General features: G+C 48.8%; 1 protein-coding gene across 2 annotated transcripts in view; it reads right to left on the bottom strand.

Moving 5' to 3' along the window:
* The window catches only part of IRAK3 (interleukin 1 receptor associated kinase 3), a 155006-nt gene that overhangs the window by 122953 nt on the left and 9700 nt on the right, over positions 1-22353 (bottom strand). For both annotated transcript variants that reach the window (XM_069629760.1, XM_069629761.1), the window contains exon 2: positions 5822-6004. In XM_069629760.1, coding sequence (XP_069485861.1) covers positions 5822-6004 — 183 coding nt within the window. The remainder of the gene's footprint in view (positions 1-5821; positions 6005-22353) is intronic.

Here is a 22353-nt window from a genome sequence, read left to right as displayed (position 1 = left end):
TGTCCCCCTGTCCCATATATGTCCTCTCGCCCGCGTGGTTATAGACTAGAGTATAGGTATCCATGTTAATAGAAAGAAATGCCACAGGCAGCTGAGAGAGTAGAGCACACTTGAGCATGGCAGATAGTGGCGCCGGTGAATGGAAGGCAGTGTGGGCTGGTCAAAGTCTAGAATTGAATCCTTTTATCTCCCGTAAACCGTGGAGAGCCTCCAGTGCTGGCGAGTCAGGTCTTGCGTCTTGGGTCACATCAGGGCATGTGCAGGGTTATTTTGAATATATTGTGGTGGTTTAATCAGGCTATCTGGTCCCGGACACAAGTGTAGCTGTTGACCAGCCTTCAGGAACTGGTGTCTCTTGGTGTGGAACAGGGGTGTTGCTAGGACGGGAAAAGATCCGGGGCTTCGCTAATGTCAGGACTCGGGGCTAGCTAGCCTTTTGGTTGTGGCCCCTGAGCTTCTATCCCGTGCTACAACCAAAAGACCCAGGGCTATAGCCCACCCCCCAAGCCCGTCCCCTAGCATATCACCTGGTGTGGAAGAACAGAAGTGTAAGTACTTGTTACAACAAAAAGAGACGTGAAACTATAGTGTGAGCCCATGTCCCACCTGGGTGTCAGAGCTCACGTGTCATTGGTGAGGAAGTCAAGTTCAAAAGATGCAGAAGTGGGACCTGGGATGTACTACTGAGTCCGAGATCACCAACCAATGGTATGCTTTCCTCTGAACACGCAACCTCTGCATGCCTGGTTCAAACTAAGCCAATCAGCTTGCATCCTGCGGTCAATGACGTACTGGCATGGCCGATGCAAGGGCTAGGGTAGTGGTGCTACTATACATGAGTTTATCCAGTCTGCATCAGTAGGTTCTAGAATTGGGGCCAGAGATCCGGGGAGAGTAATGGATTATTATTATTTCCAAAACACAAAAAGAATGTTACATCGAGCTTTGGGAAATGCATCAAACTTGAACACTCGAGTAAGGCCCTTCATTTAATACCAGAGAAGGGGAAACTACGGTATTGGACTAAATACCGGTCAGGCATACTTGTGATGCGTTCATGCTTATCTGTAAATAAAAGGGTTGGTTAGTATGAGTCAAGTGTTTCTTACGGGGACTGGTGGGACAAGGCCTGCATGAGGGGGGCCTGGGCCATACAGAGCACAATACTGAGACGCATTATAGATGGGCTCACATGACATTCATGACCTTGTGATGAGCACTACTGTAGTTTCATCAGCGTCCAGCTGTCCGTCCGTGTTTCAGACATCGCTCACTCACCAGGGCCAACACTGATCCACTGTCCAGGCCCACGACAGAGAAGCAGAGGGAGATGGTATAGACACTGATCCACTGTCCAGGCCCACGACAGAGAAGTAGAGGGAGATGGTATAGACACTGATCCACTGTCCAGGCCCACGACAGAGAAGCAGAGGGAGATGGTATAGACACTGTTCCACTGCCCAGGCCCACGACAGAGAAGCAGGGGGAGATGGTATAGACACTGTCCAGGCCCAGGACAGAGAAGCAGAGGGAGATGGCCCACGACAGAGAAACAAGAGGAAGATGGTATAGACACTGTTCCACTGCCCAGGCCCACAACAGAGAAACAGAGGGAGATGGTATAGTATAGACACTGTCCAGGCCCACGACAGAGAAGCAGAGGGAGATGGCATAATATAGACACTGTCCAGGCCCACGACAGAGAAGCAGAGGGAGATGGTATAGACACTGTTCCACTGCCCAGGCCCACGACAGAGAAGCAGAGGGAGATGGTAAAAACACTGTTCCACTGCCCAGACCCACGACAGAGAAGCAGAGGGAGATGGTATAGACACTGTTCCACTGCCCAATCCCCCGACAGAGAAGCAGAGGGAGATGGTATAGACACTGTTCCACTGCCCAGGCGCACGACAGAGAAGCAGAGGGAGATGGTATAGACACTGTTCCACTGTCCAGGCCCACGACAGAGAAGCAGGGGGAGATGGTATAGACACTGTTCCACTGCCCGGGCCCACGACAGAGAAGCAGGGGGCGATGGTATAGACACTGTCCAGGCCCACGACAGAGAAGCAGAGGGAGATGGCGCACGACAGAGAAGCAGAGGAAGATGGTATAGACACTGTTCCACTGCCCAGGCCCACAACAGAGAAGCAGAGGGAGATGGTATAGTATAGACACTGTCCAGGCCCACGACAGAGAAGCAGAGGGAGATGGCATAATATAGACACTGTCCAGGCCCATGACAGAGAAGCAGAGGGAGATGGTATAGACACTGTTCCACTGCCCAGGCCCACGACAGAGAAGCAGAGGGAGATGGTATAGTATAGACACTGTCCAGGCCCACGACAGAGAAGCAGAGGGAGATGGCCCACGACAGAGAAGCAGAGGGAGATGGTAAAGACACTGTTCCGCTGTCCAGGCCCACGACAGAGAAGCAGAGGGAGATGGTAAAGACACTGTTCCACTGCCCAGGCCCACGACAGAGAAGCAGAGGGAGATGGCCCACGACAGAGAAGCAGAGGAAGATGGTATAGACACTGTTCCACTACCCAGGCCCACGACAGAGAAGCAGAGGGACATGGCATAGACATTGTCCAGGCCCACGACAGAGAAGCAGAGGGAGATGGCATAATATAGACACTGTCCAGGCCCACGACAGAGAAGCAGAGGGAGATGGTATAGACACTGTTCCACTGCCCAGGCCCACGACAGAGAAGCAGAGGGAGATGGTATAGTATAGACACTGTCCTGGCCCACGACAGAGAAGCAGAGGGAGATGGTAAAGACACTGTTCCACTGTCCAGGCCCACGACAGTGAAGCAGAGGGAGATGGTATAGACACTGTTCCATTGTCCAGGCCCACGGCAGAGAAGCAGAGGGAGATGTTATAGACACTGTCCAGGCCCACGACAGAGGAGCAGAGGGAGATGGCCCACGACAGAGAAGCAGAGGAAGATGGCATAGACACTGTTCCACTACCCAGGCCCACGACAGAGAAGCAGAGGGACATGGTATAGACACTGCCCAGGCCCACGACAGAGAAGCAGAGGGAGATGGTATAAATACCGTTCAGGCCCACGACAGGGAAGCAGAGGGAGATGGTATAGCCATTGTTCCACCGCCCAGGCCCACGACAGAGAAGCAGAGGGAGATTATATAGACACTATTCCACTGTCCAGGCCCCCGACAGAGAAGCAGAGGGAGATGGCCCACGACTGAGAAGCAGAGGGAGATGGTATAAACACAGTTCCACTGTCCAGGCCCACGACAGAGAAGCAGAGGGAGATGGTATAAACATGTTCCACTGTCCAGGCACGCGACAGAGAAGCAGAGGGAGGTGGTATAAACACTGTTCCACTGTCCAAGCCCACGACAGAGAAGCAGAGTGAGATAGCCCACGACAGAGAAGCAGAGGGAGATGGTATAAACACTGTTCCACTTTCCAAGCCCACGACAGAGAAGCAGAGGGAGATAGCCCATGACAGAGAAGCAGAGGGAGATGGTATAGACACTGTTCCACTGCCCAGGCCCACGACAGAGAAGCAGAGGGAGATGTTATAGACACTGTTCCACTGCCCAAGCCCACGACAGAAAAGCAGAGGGAGATGGTAAAGACACTGTTCCACTGTCCAGGTCCACGACAAAGAAGCAGGGGGAGATGGTTTACACATGTTGCACTGTCCAAGCCCACAACAGAGAAGCAGAGGGAGATGGTATAAACACTGTTCTACTGTCCACGCCCACGGCAGAGAAGCAGGGGGAGATGGTATAGACACTGTTCCACTGTCCAGGGCCACGACAGGGAAGCAGAGGGAGATAGCCCACGACAGAGAAGTAGAGGGAGATGTTATAGACACTGTTCCACTGCCCAGGCCCACGACACAGAAGCAGAGGGAGATGGTATAGACACTGTTCCACTGTCCAGGTCCACGACAAAGAAGCAGGGGGAGGTGGTATACACATGTTCCACTGTCCAAGCCCACAACAGAGAAGCAGAGGGAGATGGTATAAACGCTGTTCTACTGTCCACACCCACGGCAGAGAAGCAGGGGGAGATGGTATAGACACTGTTCCACTGCCCAGGCCCACGACAGAGAAGCAGAGGGAGATGGTAAAGACACTGTTCCGCTGTCCAGGCCCACGACAGAGAAGCAGAGGGAGATGGTAAAGACACTGTTCCACTGCCCAGGCCCACGACAGAGAAGCAGAGGGAGATGGCCCACGACAGAGAAGCAGAGGAAGATGGTATAGACACTGTTCCACTGCCCAGGCCCACAACAGAGAAGCAGAGGGAGATGGTATAGTATAGACACTGTCCAGGCCCACGACAGAGAAGTAGAGGGAGATGGCATAATATAGACACTGTCCAGGCCCATGACAGAGAAGCAGAGGGAGATGGTATAGACACTGTTCCACTGCCCAGGCCCACGACAGAGAAGCAGAGGGAGATGGTATAGTATAGACACTGTCCAGGCCCACGACAGAGAAGCAGAGGGAGATGGCCCACGACAGAGAAGCAGAGGGAGATGGTAAAGACACTGTTCCGCTGTCCAGGCCCACGACAGAGAAGCAGAGGGAGATGGTAAAGACACTGTTCCACTGCCCAGGCCCACGACAGAGAAGCAGAGGGAGATGGCCCACGACAGAGAAGCAGAGGAAGATGGTATAGACACTGTTCCACTACCCAGGCCCACGAAAGAGAAGCAGAGGGAGATGGTATAGACACTGTTCCACTGTCCAGGCCCAAGACAGAGAAGCAGAGGGAGATGGTAAAGACACTGTTCCACTGTCCAGGCCCACGACAGAGAAGCAGAGGGAGATGGTATAAAAAGATGCCTGAGGAATCAGGAGTAGTGGTTGAGCTTCGAAAGTTCAGTGGTCGAAGTGTACAAAAAAAGTAGTGGAACGATGTCCCTCTGCCCCACCCCCGTTCCTGCCCCGCCCCTTTTCCTGCTCCCTTCACTCCCCCTTACTCAGTCATTCCTCTCCCCTTCCACCCCGATTCAAACCCCCTACCTGGGTCGTACCTTAGCCTCCCCCCACCCCACAAAGCTGCGTTTTACAAAAGTTCTCCCAAGATTAGAGAAAAGGCAGGGAAAGAACATTCATTTAAATGACCACCATTAGTGTGTCATTGCCCCCTCAGCGTGCAGCCTCCCCTTCCCTTCACCCACCATTCACACCTCTGAAGGGATCTGCCCATGACTATAGCCAGTGATAAACCCCTCCATTGCCTGCAAACACACTTGTGCCCACACAAGAACCCCTGCGCCTACAGCAATTCCCAGATTGCTGCATGACTGCCTGGGAATAGGCTTCATTCCCAAGCAGTCCCTTGAAATAAACAAAGCTTAGCCTGTACTTGTGAGAGAGCACAATGAAATTAAACACAGGATTGTGAACGCAGCACCTAGGTTACAGTCCCCACCAGGAGTACTGTTATTATTTCAATTGGGCTTTCCTACCGTCCGGGAACGGTACTCCAGGTCACATAAAGTAAGGGAACTATGGCCGATTTTACTGAGAAGGGAACGCCGTACCCTTTAGTTCCCTCCCACTTTGAACTCTGCGAAAGGTGTCTGTGGAATGCGGATGTGGCAGCTTGGCGCACAGCGCTGGAGAAGAGAGCGGACGCTCCCGGCGCTCCTCCTGTTCAAGGCCTGTCCCACACTCTTCAGATTTCAGTCACTGCACTATTGCACGTTATATTGTCTCCAGCCCCAAGGCAACACCATTTAACACGAATAATAAATGCATAAGTGATCAGAATAAGCTTTTTGGGCAGTTTTCAGGAAGGTGCAGGCGTTTAAGAGTTTGTTACCTTGTCTTGAGAACAAATGGATGGCTCGCTCCTGTCCCATGTCATGCAGCGCCTCGAGGAGGTCCCCTAGCGTCTTGTTCTTCTGGGCCCAGCTCCACAGCAGTTCCCTCGTGCGGCTTTTGCCTTGTTCGGCATAGCGCTCCACTTTCCGGAACTCCATCCAGTCTGTTAAAAGGCGCTCCGCTGTCGTAAATAAACATACCACAGCTCAGGTTATTTTGAACATATTAGCTCTGCGCCGCTGGGGGTCCTTCGCCTCCATAATGACAAGTGCATTGTGGGTCTCAATAGTAAAAACCAATATTTATTTATTTTTTACATTTGTGAAGTGCCCGAGCCTGTGGGCATCAGGGAGCTGTTGCAAACCAGTTAGACTGAGATTCACAGAAAACAAAGAAAGGTTCTTGCTTATATGTAGTTTGAAATCATATGACTGATACAGTCACATTTGGCAAAGAGCCATGTTTTTAAGGCCTGTTGGCAGGGACATCATTTCACCAAAATGCCACGGTTAGCGGAAGTGACATGACAGTACCCGTGACCTCTGATGGCATCACAGTACCCGTGACCTCTGATGACATCACAGGAAGGGATGTCATTTGACCCCACCCCGAAGTGACATCACAGGAAGAGATGGAACACAACCGTTTACCGCTTGAGAAAACAGGAAGTGGCATCACACAGCATTGTTTCTAAGTACAGTATGAAAACTATGGTTACGATATCACTGTAACGTGATATACATTTCATACACGAATGGATCACCGTGTGGATAGGCAGAAAAATACATGCGATACCTGCAACTTGCGAAAGGCAAAATACATAGTCCGAAATGGATGCTTATTCTACTCTAAATGCTATTTGGAGGATTTTGTCTGCATTGTGAATATGAGGTGTTTAAGAACAGACTATCAGGGACTCACCGCCTGAAGTGTGCCTGAAATAAACCTTTAATGAGTCTAGCAAGTATTGTATGGAATTCCAGAGAGACAAATAGCTCAACTAGGTGCATGGCGTTGGCCACGGCCCAGGAGCTTCAATTTGTTAAAAGAAAAGAAAAAAAAGTAACTTGGTGATAGCAAGGGTGACGACAGGGGTAGCAAGGGATACCTCAGGGGTCGCAAGGGAGACCCCTGGTGACCCCTAAATCACATCCCGCCTTTCGGTAGGGCCAGTAGGAGGTTTCTGCTCTTAGTTCAGGAGGAAGGGCGTTCCAGTGTTTGGCTGTGACTGAGGGGAAGCTGCCCCCTCCTCCTCTTGCCCTTTCACCTTTGGTACAGTTAGGCGGTTTGCATGGGTTGTTCTTACTGGCCTGGTAGACGTTAAACATAGGTGCCAACATTATCCATTGCATTCTGCAGGTTCTGGGCCAGTCCTGGTTTTAACGTTGCGATCTGCGACTTGTAGTCCTGGATATCCCCATTATAAATCCAGGTCTAAAAGACCCAGAACCCCAAGTTCAAACCAGGACTGGAGTAGCATCTCCTGAATGGAATGGATAAAGTTGGCATGCATGCGAATGTACTCGCTGATGGCCGTCAAGGGTGACTCTGCGTCAGGTTTTCAGTACAACCAAAAAAGAGGGAGGATGGATCAGAGTCCGGGAGGATAGTTCAGGCGCTCGTCTTAGAAACAAACAAGAGAACTGTCAAAAATACACAGGAACAAGAAAACCTGCAGATTTTGTAATGATCCCCCTAAGGTTGAAACCATAAAACACCTACTGGCTGAAATACATCTCTTAAGATTCAACTGTTTTTATACATTTTTGAGTTCTCTACTCTTACCCCTATTGGCATTAGATTTTAGCTGGGACTCAAATTTTGGCTACAATAAGATTATTATCCAATTTTTTTAAACTCTTTCCGAATAGAATTTTAGGACTTTGTACGTATTAAATATGGTTTTATATGATCAAATCTAATGTATTTGTTTATTAACTGTGTTCCTCTAGTAATTAATTGTAATGATATGATAGGTTATTTATAACGCGGTTAATACCCAGAGGTATCTAAGCGCGGGCCCAGGGATCGAACACGTGTTGCTCCGTGTCGTCGTGCTTCCGAGGCGAGCACGTTGTCCCTGAGCTCCAGAGGTTTCTAAGCGCGGACCTGGGGATCGAACACGTGTTGCTCCGTGTCGTCTTGCTTCGGAGGCGAGCACGTTGCCCCTGAGTTATCCTCCCGAGACAATGGGTCTCATTACGAGGTTGCCGGTCCGGTAACAACGGTACCGGTATGCCTGCTGGTACCATTGTTACCGGACGGGCAAACTCTGAGTTGTGCTCGCGGGTGCCTTTCATTCCACCAGGTCTGCTCTGGCGGAATGAAAGGCACCCGCGACCACAGCATGCCGGTAGCACCAGGACCATTATGAACCGTGCCGGTAATACAGGCATCCCCATCCCATTGAGCCATATGGGGCTGAAATGGGAATGGGGATCTAATGGCACCCGCGAAAGGGCAATTACCGGTTCCGGCGGGGTCGGAATACCCCAGTAATTGCCCATTCGCGTGGTGTGCCGGACTTTCATGCCGGTATGGAGGTAGCCTTGCCACTCTTACCAGCAAGGCTACCTCCAACCTCCTAACAAGGCCCAATGTATGTCTTTATGTGAAAGGATTGGAAACCAAAACTCAAAACAAAATAAAAAAGAAACATGACCACGCTGTGGAACACGGGATCGCTACCCGGTGCAGCGCTTAGAAGCAGGAGGTGGCCCACAGCGCCATATAAAAAAGCTAAAAGAAACATATTCAGAACAACCAGAGAGAAATGTATTTTACGAATATAGATTGTGGAGGTCCAGATCTCTTTCATTTCACCTTAAAACAACTCAGAGAAATGCAACTCTGCATTTATGTCACAGAAATCTTTTTCAATAAAATAGATATTTATGTCCATTTCACCCCTCGCTGCTGCGATCTGAGCGTGATCTGCAGATCGCAGGTCCGAATCCCGCAAGGCAAACTCAGCCTTTCATCCTTCCGAGGTCGATAAATGAGTACCAATTTCGGTTGGGTGATAGTGTATGTAAATATGTGCTCTGTAAAGCGCTTTGGATAAAGGCGCTATATAAATAACACATCATTATCAAATAACACATCATTATCATTACATCACAGTTTGTTTTTTTAAATGTGCACTGATTTTCTTTTTTCAAAGTAATATTCCTGCTTTCACTAATGATTTCTGGGGCAGGAAGTAGTGTAACAAACCCTCCTTTGTACCCTCCTGTAATGCTTTGTTGCCCCTTTTCTTAGTTTCTCCCCATTTTTATGCCATTTCCCTTTTCTATAATTTGTTTTAACTTATTTTCTTTTTTACTGCAAATCCACAACAGACGGCATCTCACACACGTGACCAACATGTTTAGGCATGTGAAAGGGAATTCTGACATATTTCATAGAAGGGGAAGAACTTAAGAAAGTTTGAGCGGTTTATCATTGTCACAAACTAAGGAACTTTTATCCCCATATGCAATGCCTAGAAGTTTTTAACAAGTAGATCAGTGGTGTGGCGCGCTGGCACTGGAGATCTACCATGCTATGAGGGCATTTCCTCAAAGATGAAATCCTTTCTTGTTGCCATGGAAGGTTGTTTTGTCAGCTATCCAATCAGCCAACATACATCCATGCGAATCACATTACCTGAGTTTAGTGTGTGTTGTGTTCCATCACAAAGTCCTTTTTTCAGTCACCCAAGCTCACCTCCTGCGCCAAATCCCTCGGGTTCCACATCGACAAACACCTCTCCTTCAAGAGACACATAGCTAAGAAAACTCAGACAGCTTGGTATCAGCTCTCCCTCCTGCAGAAAGTCAAGCCCTTCCTCCCTCCGGGCAGCTTTAGATCCACCGTTCAAGCAATGGTCCTATCCCACTTGGATGGGGGCCATGCACTCCTCAAAGTCCTCCCGTCGTCCTCCCTTGTGCACATGGGAAGTGTCCTACACGCATCTGCGCGCCTTATCAAGGGTCTACGCAGATACGACCACATCACCCGGCCCTCATCGACCTTCACTGGCTGCCACTGCACGTACGAATCGCCTTCAAGACTTGCTGCATCGTCTATACGGCAGTCGCCCAGCTACCTAGCGAGGAAACTCAGCTTCTCTGGTGGACAGCACACCACCAGAAGCCAGGACACGTGCAGACTTGAAATCCCCCACTGCTAAAAGGTAGGAACCAGAAAACAAGCCTTCTCTGCCTACGCCCCAAGACTATGGAACCTCCTCCCCGTCCGCATCGGACTCGCCCCCACACTCCTACAATTCAGAAAGAAACTCAAGACCCACCTCTTCAAGGAGTCTCTCCTCAACACCCAGGCCATCACGTCACCCTTCACGTCACCTGACTCACTAGAAACTGCCCGCCCCTCTCCTCCCCGACACCCAGTACAGCTGTACCCCCCTTCTGTGCTCCTCTGTATACTACCCCTCCCTGTATATCTGTTCTGCTGTTACCTCTGAAAAGCACTCCGTTATGCATCTGTACTGTTGTACACCTCTGTAAAGCGCTCTGTTGCTTCTCGGCGCTAGGTCCGCACTCAAATAGAATAATAATAACAATAATAATAATAATAATTGTAACTTAACAGGCCCCGTTCTGCATAGGGGGCATAATGAGATGGCTGCCACAGGCTGGTGAAACCAAATACCCCAGCAGATCAGCTCACTATGCCACGTTCTTACACCCTCCCACTTCCTTATGCCTCCCTCTCTCTTGCTTTTTTAGCAGGTTGGACTGCCGGGTACGACATCTCTCTGTCCTAGAAGGGATGATGGGGTCATGAGAGACTAGACCAGGAGTCTGCAACCTTTGGCTCTCCAGATGTTTTGGACTACAAATCCCAGAAGCCCTAACCAGCATTGTCAATGCTGAAGGAGCATGAGAGATGTAGTCCAAAACATCTGGACAACCAAAGGTTGCAGACCAGTGGACTAGACCACAGGCTTGCAAACTTTTCGTCGCCCGCCCTGAGGTGGCAGGTCACAATAATCTGGGGCCCCATCTCAGTTCTCTTAATTATTACCTGGTTGGACTGTCAGGGAGATATGCTTGACTGTGGAGCCAAGAACCCCATGTTCCAATCCTTGCTTGACTTGCCCACATGTGTGATCTTAAGCAAATCACGTCCTGTCTCTTTGCCTCATTTCGTTTTTCTGCCAAATTTGTCAACACTTAATCCAAGTGATGCATGAATAAACTGAAATCTCCTGGGCACTGAACTCCAATCACCCAAGGCACCTTTCAGTCTGAGTGTGCTGCAGTGCATGGCATGACCACATCCAGTAAAACTGATACCTGCAAGAGGCAGGCATCTTCTTCCAGGGCTGTCCTGGCTCCCAGTATTCTCACACCCAACACCGCTCAATGGAAGGTTGGACGTGGACGGTCCAAGGGCCAGCAGGGGGGGGTGCGTTGCAGGTGTGGATTGTCAGGGGTGAGGGGTGGCAGAGGCTAGGGCAAATGTCTACGAGCAGGCAAAATGGAACGTATGATCATTTTGACACACATGCACACACTTACGGTCTCAGTGGGAACATGGGCGTGGAAGCTGCACCCCACATGACATTGAAAGTTATTGTACATGAGGCCAAGAATTCCTGCGGGTGCCCCTGGTGGGGCGAAGGATTGTGGAAGTGTATATGTGTTGTGCCTTAGACAAAAAGAGTACATAATGCACGTGGTAGTCCTTCTGAAGACCAACAAATATGGGGGGAAATGGGGCGAGGGGGAGATTAGAGGATTACACTTTGTTTCTGACCCAGTTACTTCTTTTTTATTCCATCATTACTACGCTAAATCCTTTGTGTCGCAGGAATAGCAAATAAATAAATAAATCCTTGGGGTGGGCACCTTCACAACTGTGTTAATGGTTTCTTGGGTCTTTCTGCTTCGTCCATCTCTGGTTCTGTCGGCAGTCGACTTGACTCCTACCCTAACTTTGGATGTGTGTGTTTTTTATTTGGGGGTTTCTTACACAGCTGCATGAACACTCTCACAGATGAGCCTCTCTTCAAGACTAGTATTCCACCATCTGAGATGTGTGTCTGTCAATAAGAGTCTCTATTGATTGGATCATGCAGTATTCACCCCCAGCTCCCATCCCTAATTATCTCCTCTGGCAGCTGCCCCTCCACCCCCATCATCGCTCAGTCGCAACTGCACCCAGAGGGAAAGGAGCATTACTTTCTAATATCCCACACATGAAGTGTGGGGGGCCCGCCTGAAGGGTATTTGGACACTGACCTCCTCTGAAGAGGACGCATGTATTCCAAAGAGGGCGCCTACAGCATCCTCAGCACCTGTAGGTTCATCTGTGAGGGGTAAATAAAAGGGCCCCTTACATTTAACTAAAGAAGGGCTGGGCGTGCCAGCTGTTGTCAGGCTGATGAGGTCCACCAAGAGGTCTTTCCTTTGCAGCGATTCGCAAAGCTAGAGAAAGTGCTACATGAATGGATGGAGCCCGACAGAAGATAGCGCTCAGAAGCCATGTCAAAGAATTGGATGGAAGAATTACGTGCATTCTGTGTCCCTCGTCTATTGGTGGAATTCTAGACTCACCTTTCCAAAAGAGGCCCCAGCTGTCACCTGCTGTATTTAAAATATTGAAAATATAACTATCAAAATAAAGTCATTATTGGACTCAGTCTTGCAGATTATTCATGATGTGAAGCAGAACATTTGAAATTGTAGAAAAAGCAAACCATTTTTTGTGTCAAATAAGCAGACCTTAAAATCTGCTTGCCTGGGGCCTGTGACAAATGTTTGGCTTTCTCCTGTCTTTCCCCTTAAAGGGCCTACATGAAAGAAAGAGCAGCCAATTAACTAAACAATGCCATAAGATTGTGAGAAGGCAAACCATTTCATCAATGACAGAAGGTTACTGCACATTGATATGATTTGATAATGTTGGGGCGGTTGGGAAAGGTCCCCATGAGAAATAGGGGTTCACGCTGCGCGCACCATATTGGTGAATCAGAGAACGGCAAAGTTGGTGCGATGTTGCAATTTTACATGTGTCTAGCATAGTTAATAAGAATGGGATATGCGTTACTTTCAGTGTTACCTTGTGTTTAAGTTGATACATTTAGATTTGCACGCACGCAGCAAGATAAAATGTCAAAATTGCCAATGAAATTGAAATACAATCTGGGTATGGTGTTCCATGAAGCACCTAGAAGCTAGGCAACATGGAGCTTCATAATGCGCAGGCGAGAAAGGGGATTTGTCACAAAGAAACCACTGTGAAAAGGAGGTGGTAGTTTTAAAACATGCATGCACTGACATGCATATATGGGTCTCAAGGGACATATGTTTGGGGTACATGGTGGGAATGTACAAATCTGTATGCCGTATGGTTTTTCACAGTTTGGCCAGGCCCTGCAGCCAGGGTTTTACAAGGTGAACTCTGTGTGAATGGGAACATTGGTTTTGCAGGGTTGGTGGCAGAGGGAAGGCAATAAGTAGCAGCAACATTATCCAATGGTCAGTTACAGCTAGGCTGGGTTTTTATAACTTGGCAGTATTGTGGAAAGGAGATGCAATCGTTTTAAGTGCATGGGAGCTTGTTATTTATTGTTCAGGGGAATCCAGCCGTCTGTTTGCGACTGATTAATAAACCTGAGGTGAAGAGACCTAAGGGCAGAGCTGACCGATACCTATGGGTTTCGATTATTTTCTCAGCTTGTGTCTGGAGGCAATGCGTGTTGAATTGATAGTCGTTTAAATTAGAATTTTCCAAGGACACCAGCAAGTCGGGCTAGGTGAGATAGTTATCACCAGTTCAAAGGGAACCTGTTTATTCTTCCCATCCCCATATTGTTTGAAGTGTCCTTGCAAATCATGTGTATCATGTCTGGGGTAAGATATTCCCAGGCCGTCTGGAACTTGTAATTAATTATATTTGTGTTTAAATGTGTAACTATGTGATGATGTTATGACCTACCATGGACAAATCCCCAAAAGGGGTGTGCTATGAATATGAGCTGATGATGGTAGTTAGATAAATGTGACCAATGAGAATGTGGGAATTAGAGAAGGTTGTATTTCTTTTGTACAAGTTTAACCAATCATGTTAGGGGGTGGGGGGTTTGTAATAAAATATGTGGGAGTGTTCTAACTGTTGCAAACTGTATATAATGTGATGTGTGTGTGGTTCAGGGAGACATGGGTTAGTTTGACTCTACAGCATCATCTAGCTCCTCCCAGCTGATTGTACAATTAACTTGCTTTACAGGCAAACTTGCAATCCACTGAGTTCCTAAATGAGAAAATTACAATCTACTGCCTGTCAAGACCACTCAGATCAAGCAACGACATTCGCTTAAAACCATACAATAAAAGAACATTCGGTGGATCATCTTTCCCACACCTAGCACCAGAAACCTGGAATAACCTTCCAAAAAACATGTGCAACACAAGGGAATATATGGAATTCAGAAAATTACTCAAAACATGGCTCTTCAACCCCGAACCAGAAGGAAACGACTAGGAAACATAGACCCAGCTGGAAACAGGAAGCTCAGGGAGGGACCCATAATTCCATCTCTGACTGGAGGGCGAGGGCAGGAGATCCAGACCGCTCATGTTCACACAACATTAGCTTATAGAGGGAAACCACAATAGGTAAAGAACCTTCAATAGATGGGCAGGGAAGGACCGTAATAATCTCCCAACCTAACCATCCGACCCCAGGGAAGAACAACACACCTCCATCACCCATCTCCACATACCAATAGAATTCTACAGCGGAAAACTACCACTCCGCAAAAAGCATGCCGACTAGACTGCCAAACAAGATTTAAGAAAAAGGAGTATGGTCATAGATGTTGAGCGTAGAAGCCCAAAGCAAAGAGGTAAGGAAAAACCTGCTAACCCAACCCTAAAACCTCAATTTTCCACATACACTTTGCATACAGAAACTCACACAACCACCTCTCTGCCAGCAATCCGCACGCACTTCACAACACTGCAACAACATACAAACACCACATAACCTGGCACAACAGCACATGGGAATCGCACCGACAAGTAAATCGCACTTATGCTCAGCGAACGGTGAAGACCGAACTGAAGCTGCCAACAGCACACCACAACTCTCACTTTTCTATTCCCACTATACCCTACGAACCACCCCATGCCTCCCTGTTTTCACTCCCTCCTTTCAGATCCGTCAGAGCACCTGGGGACCACTCTGGTGGTCACAGTGCGTGGTACAAGTACCCGTTAAAATTACCATTAACAAACGTGCACCTGCTTCTTAAGTGGTGGGCCTGCTTTGAGTTAAGGTAATTGGAGGCCCATCTGCACAATATGTCCAGGAGATCACAGTATTGTCCGATGTCAAAGCCGAGATATGGGCCATAACACTACCGCCTCCAATTTGGACACCTAATCATCTCTCCCAACTAACGCACTATCCTCTTCATTGGGGGTGGCTTCCCACTTTTACAAACCTCATTTGGAGGACCAAGTTCTAGACCACACCATACTTATTCTGTGTTATGTTTTATAGCAAGCTTTCTCTGGTGCCGGTGTGTTGTAGCACAGTAGGGGTTACTATCACCAAAGCTTATAGACTGAAGTTTATGAACCTCAGAGTAGGAAAACGATAAGTCGGCCTTGCCAGGATTTGGAACTGTGATCTGGCATATGAACCCAGTTCTCGGTAACAACTGTAGGACACAATGAGTTATCATGTTAGTGACACTCAACTCATTGTCAAGCACTTCAAATATTGTTTAGTGACAGTCCCAGGCCCGAGGGTATCTCCACCAAGCCTCAAATGCAGAACTTGTCACATTATATGCAGATCCAATGAAGTTCAGACAACTGTCACTGAGCTATAGGCTTTGATAAAGGTGGTGGTGTAGGGAACCCAGGGGTTCGCCTCATCTTAAAGGTTGTGAATGTTGAAGATCAAAGACTGACATAAGCAGAGAGGAAATAACCATTCCTTGACAAATGTGTGAGAAAAGACAGGAACCTGCTGGACTGTATATGCGAGAGCAGGTCCCCACAGGATGAAAGAAAAGCAGCATGCGCTAAAATAAGATACAGGCAGTGAGAAAGGAGCTGCAGAGAACACATGCAGGGCCCCTTCCTTGACCTGGGAGCAACATGGCAACAAACCAGGACTGTTCTGGAGCTCCAACATCTGAAGATAGTAGAGTTTGGTGGGGACGATGCCCTGTGGAAGCTGAAAGGAATCTCGGAGCAGAGCTGCCCCCAGGTACAGGCAGAACGGGATGACATCTACCTGACACAAAGATGGCCACCAGGTCTTCTATTGCTTTAGAGAGCTGCGAACCTGCAGTGGGAGAGCTAACAAGATGGACAGAAGGCTTGATCAATGTAAAACCCCCTGATATACCAGCATCATGGCGGGCCAATGAGAGCGTGAGAAAGAACAAGTAGCCTTTAGAGAGAGGGCTTATATGAGGTTGGGGGAGTGAAGTTGGAGGAGCGGTTAGAGGAGAATGTTGTAGAATACAGTTGTTACAAAAGGAAGAGAAAACAGCAGAAGAAGCCAGAGAGCTCAAAGCAGAAGCAGAAGGGGCCCTGAACATTGAAGCTGACACTGGGCTGGAGAGCTTTAGAGGAGAACTAGGAAGGATCTTGGGGCAGCTGGAGTCATGGACCTGATTTCTGCGGAACTTCAGGGAAAGTCCCAAAATTTGGCCCTCCTTTAGGACCTTGGAAAGGACCACAAGACTTGCCATGGTGAAGAAGATTTGACTCCCTCGCTATTAGTGAAAAGGGCCCTATATGCCACACAGGCTTTGGTGGGTGACATATAACTGACAGCGGCAAGGGCACCAAAACCAATCACGATAAACCTGGATCATGAAGGCGTGAACCAGGCGCAATCCTCCTGATGTGGAATACAAAACGTGCACTGACCTTGCGAAGAGGACCTGTGGCAAGGAAGGGGCTGGGAGTTATGTCCGTAAGAAGAGGACCTGTAGCAAAGAAGAGGTTGGGAGCTATAACCCTGCAAGGAGGACCTGGGGCAAAGAAGGGGCTTGGAGCTATATCCCTGCGTAGAGGACCTGTGGCAAAGAAGGGGCTGGGAGCTATATCCCTGTGAAGATGACCTGTAGCAAGAAAGGGGCTGGGAGCTATGTCCCTGCATAGAGGACCTGTGGCAAAGAAGGGGCTGGGAGCTATATCCCTGCGAACCGGACCTGTGGCAAAGAAGGGGCTTGGATCTATATCCCTGCGTAGAGGACCTGTGGCAAAGAAGGGGCTGGGAGCTATATCCCTGCGAACCGGACCTGTGGCAAAGAAGGGGCTTGGAGCTATATCCCTACGTAGAGGACCTGTGGCAAAGAAGGGGCTGGGAGCTATATCCCTGCGAAGATGACCTGTAGCAAGGAAGGGGCTAGGAGCTATATCCCTGCAAACCGGACCAGTGGCAAAGAAGGGGCTCGGAGCTATATCCTTGAGAATAGGACCTGTAGCAAAGAAGGGGCTTGGAGCTATATTCCTCAGAAAAGGACCTGTGGCAAAGAAGGGGCTGTGAGCTACATCCCTGAGAAGAGGACCTCTGCCAAAGAAGGGACTGGGAGCTATATCCTTGAGAAGAGGACCTCTGGCAAAGAAGGGGCTGGGAGCTACATCCCTGAGAAGATGACCCCTGGCAAAGAAGGCTTGGGAGCTATAGCCCTGCGAAGAGCACATGTGGCAAAGAAGGAGATGAGAGCTATAACTGCTATATCTCTGCGAAGAGAACCTGGGGCAACAAAAGGGCTGGAGTTATATCTCTGCGAAGAGGACCTGTAGCAAAAGAAATGGGCTGAGATCTATATCTGCTATATCCGTGCGAAGAGGACATGTGGCAAAGAAGGGGCTGGGAGTTGTATCCCGTTGAAGAGGAACCGGGGCAAAGAAGAGGCTGTGAGCTATATCCCTGCAAAGAGAACCCGGGGCAAAGTGGCTCGGAGCTATATCCCTGCGAAGAGGACCCAAGGCAAAGAAGGGGAAGAGGACCTGTGGCAAAGAAGGGACAGGGAGCTATATCCAGGCACGTCATTTCACCAAAATGCCATGGGTAGCGGAAGTGACATCACACGACCCTTGACCCCCTGATGACATCACAGGAAGTGATGTTATTTGACCCCACCCCAAAGTGGTACACAACCTTTCACCCGTTGACAAAACAGGAAGTGGCATCACATAGCATTGTACACTATGAAAAATATGATTATGATATCACTATAATGTGATGTACATTTCATACAAGAATGGATGGCCATATGTATTGTTAAGATCAGTGTGTATAGGCCCATATTACCAAGTTACTGTGAATGCAAGCAGACGTCCATGACTAAAAGATAATGATGTGTTATTATAAAGCACTTACGCTTAAGTGCTTTATATAGAAAAAATATACACCCAATATCACCCAACCTGTGTTGGTACTCATTTACCGACACCAGAGGATGAAATGCTGAGTTGAGGCGTTTAAGAGCAGACTAAATCAGTGACTCACCCCCTGAAGTGTGCCCGAAATAAACCTTTAATGAATCTAGCAATTATTGTATAGAATTCCAGAATGACACATTATTTGGTATTCCTATTCTTTCTTATTTAGGGTCAGTGTGTCAATCTGGATAACATGTTGCTGTTGCATACAATGCCTACCAATAGTTTGCACTGAGATAACTGATGGATGTACTAAGGGATGTATGCACATGGTGTCGAGAGGAAAACAAACGCATGGCCGAAATGACAGAGACACTGATGAAACAAAAACAGTAAAACAATTCATGGCTATAGACATTTATGATGAAGATGATGCTCATGATAGCATGAAAGGTTTAGACATAGATACCCCAGACCTATCCTCATCAGAGGAGGATACAATGAATGAATAAGACGTTTGGCATACGACCAAAAGGAGGGTTTGTCAATCTGGAAAAGTGAATACCCTTCATTTGGATGATAGACGTATCTTGATGGCCGAAGGCCAACCGTCTTATGCACAGAATTATAGAAATACAGACTGCTATGCTTGACCAACAAGTGGCCATTTTAAACGTAGCAAGAATCGCCATTTTGCTTGTTAACCATTGCTCATTGCTTTCTGTCTAAACTGCTTTGCAGCTTGCAATTCTTGCGAATTCTGCTTACTCTGCTCAACTGTTAACATTGTTGTCTGAATATGAAAGGGCAAGGCCGCGGGACTGAAGAGTTCGTTGAAACTCCTCATGAGCAGCCCAGAAAGGAATGCCCACGCTCCCTCTCTGTAGCCTTGAGGGAGAGCTGCAGGGCATTTAATCTTTTCACAGCTGCCAGCTAGTCTCGTACTGTGGTAGAATATGTTAGAATAAAGCAGCTAAAGGCTTGAATTATGCTCTTCTTACGGCCCCCCTTCACAAAACCCTTTAGAGCGTGTCGGCTCCCAGGACACGAATAGCACCTCATAGATAGAAAGGTTTGGAATGTGACTCTTCCCCCGTGTGCAGCTTGCTTCCAAGAACAGAAGCACTGTGTTCTGTTCAACAACTAGAAGATGCCTCTGCACTTTCTAAATTGCACATTGTTACTAGAATAGACATCGAAAGTGTCATAATTGTCATACTCGTCGGAAATGTCCATCAGCATCCCGAGTTCAAAGAAACTCAATAAAAGGGGGTTGTTAAACATGTCATAGCTGATAGTATGATATGCATTTTGTATATATGTAACTGATGTACGTAATTCGCTCTCTTGCGTCCCTCGAGGTCTAGAAAATACACGTCGCGGGGCGTGAGGCCACAGTTGGCCAATTGGGACTATTTTGCTTGCAATAAACCCTAGCATTGGGAATTTTAACCTCGTGTCTGGCGCATCCTTTCTTGTATGGTTATTGCCTTGTTTCCAGATCACGAGGGACCCCTAAGGGCCCCTTTCAAGTGCTGAAAGTGTTAGACTTGTGGCACTCCTGTTCTTATTTTTCTTATTTTTTTTTAAGGGGCCTGAACAAGAAAGCCAGCCACTCTAGAAGTAAAGAGCCGCATGGTGCTGGCCACAGCCCAGGAGCTTGCATTACAAAAAACAAAGCTATTTTATTTTGCTTTTATTTTTTAAAGGTCGCAAGGGAGACCTCAGAGGTCGCAGTTGCAACCTCTGGCGACCCCTAAATGACGTCCCTGGCTATATCCCTGCAAAGAGGACCTGGATAAAAAAGGGGCTGGGAGTTATACCCCATTGAAGAGGACCCGGGGCAAAGAAGAGGCTGTGAGTTATATCCCTGCAAAGAGAACCTGGGGCAAAGGGGCTGGGAGCTATATCCCTGTGAAGAGGACCCCTGGCATGTAAGGGGCTGGGAGCTATATCCCTGCAAAGAGGACCCAAGGCAAAGAAGGGGAAGGGGAAGAGGACCTGTGGCAGAGGAGGGGTTGGGAGTTATATCTCTGTGAAGATGGCCCGAGCCAAAGAAGGGCCTAGGAGCTAAATCCCTGTAAAGAGGACCCGGGGATCGGCCACCAGGGGGCGCGCGGATGAGTCGCCTCTCCGTGTGAGCGCTCTACACAGGGTCCGGAAAGTGGCAGTGAGCCCCCACTTCGAGACCCCCCCCAGAGCTGATTTTTGACCAAGAGACGTGGGAAGGTGTCCCCCCCACCTGAGAGAAAACCCGGAGAAAATCGGAAGCGGCATCGTGGTGAAATTAACGCCGGCGCTTTGAGGCCTTCGGCGCGGCGTGAGTTCCGCGGAACTCCCAACCCGGGCCTGCGTATACGCGGGAAGTGCCGCCCTCTGAGTCTGATCCGGCGCACTTCTCGGTCCTCCGCGTGGAACCGGCTGCGCACCTCTGCCAAGGGCGGTTGATACCCCCACCGCGACACGGTAGGCGGACCCCTCACCCCCCCTGCAAAGCTCAGGAGGCCCTGGTGGCTTGGTCCTTCACGTCCCCCGCGTTGGCGGGTGCTAACGTCGCTTCACGACCCGGATGCTGTGGGAGGCCTCCCTTTATGGACCCTAAAACCAGGCTAGCGAAATATACGTTTTCACCAATTGCCAGATCCCCAGGGCCCTCCTTGATTTCTATAATGTCGACTGCAGGATCCGAGGCCACCGCGACCAAGGCGGATGTTGCTGATTTGCTTGCCGAAATGAGGGGCATGCGAGCAGATATTGGCAATAGGATAGACAAGATCACGCAGAGGATCGACAAAATGGACGATAGGCTCGAACAGGTTGAGCACAACCAAACATCTCTGAATGTGCTGGAAGCACAGATGGATCACCGAATCGCAGATATATCGGACAGAGAGAATGAACTGCGCCTTAAGGTCGATGACCTCGAGAACAGGGAGCGCCGGAACAATATCCGAATATTTGGTCTTCCTGAGAAAGAGGGCGAAACCGAACTGGACCTGAAGCAATCGTTGCATGCCATCCTGAAGCTCCTATACAACGATGACTCAATTGACGCGCCTAAAATTGACCGCATCCATAGGGCCGGAGGTAGACCGGGGGCCCCGAGATCGGTCCTGGCCCGATTCCATAACTATGCGGACAGAGCGCGAATCTTGGACAAGGCCAGAAGCGCCCCACAGCTGTCCTTGGAGAACTCCGTCATTTCACTTTTTCAGGATTTGTCATCCCTCACGTTGGCGATGAGGAAAAAGTGCTCTCCGATCACGAAAATGTTGAAAGACAAGGGCGTCAGGTATCGCTGGGGGTATCCATTTTCCCTCACTTTCGAATGGGAAGGCTCGACAATGAGACTTGTCTCGGAGAAAGACATTGCTGACTGTACGACGGATCTGCTGGGTGCGCCGGAGGGTGCTCCCTCTCATGAGGATCAAGGATCATCTGGTGGTGAATGGAAAGTCAAGGCTTCGCGGCGAAGAAGGATTCCAGGCTCTAGAAAATACAGAAAAATGAACACCTCCCAAGATATGGAACATTGACAGGGTGCCTGAGGTACTTTGACATACTATTTGGTTAGAGGTAAACTGGGAAAATTACTCCACCACGGAGGTTACGAACTCTCATGTGCGAGTCGACCTCCCTATATGTGACTGACTGTGAAAGGTCGCCTCCTCCAAGTGTGAGGTATTGTTAGCTCGATGTCTCGCAGATGTTAGAAATGTGATAAGGCATAATATCTCTGCTCCGCTAGCTCCTGGGGGAGGGTAAATGTCTCTGTTACTGAATTATTGTTATCGTTAAGTGCACACAAAAGTTGGGGGCTCACTGATATATATTATCCTATTATGATAGGACCGCCTGTTTTGCGGTCTTCACGGGTGGTCCGAGTTCGGCTGGGTGATGTCAACCTGGGCGAATCGGGCGCCGAATGTGTTGGGGACGGGGAGGGGGGTGGGGGAGGGGGTGGTTGGGGAACACACTTCTCACACTGATTTTGACACGACGTACACGCAGACACACCTTGCGCACACCGAGGCCCACGATATGCTCCAGATGAGTTGGTCGTCGGTCTCCATGGGATTCTCTGGGAACCAATCCCATCACGACGACCCATGCATAGCGATGGCCGACAGGAAATGTGCCGTGGCACAGAGGGAATGGC

The sequence above is a fragment of the Ambystoma mexicanum genome, chromosome 12, assembly GCF_040938575.1.
Source record: "Ambystoma mexicanum isolate Mex_15411 chromosome 12, UKY_AmexF1_1, whole genome shotgun sequence".
NCBI lineage: Eukaryota > Metazoa > Chordata > Amphibia > Caudata > Ambystomatidae > Ambystoma > Ambystoma mexicanum.
This window is presented reverse-complemented; position numbering and strand designations above follow the sequence as displayed.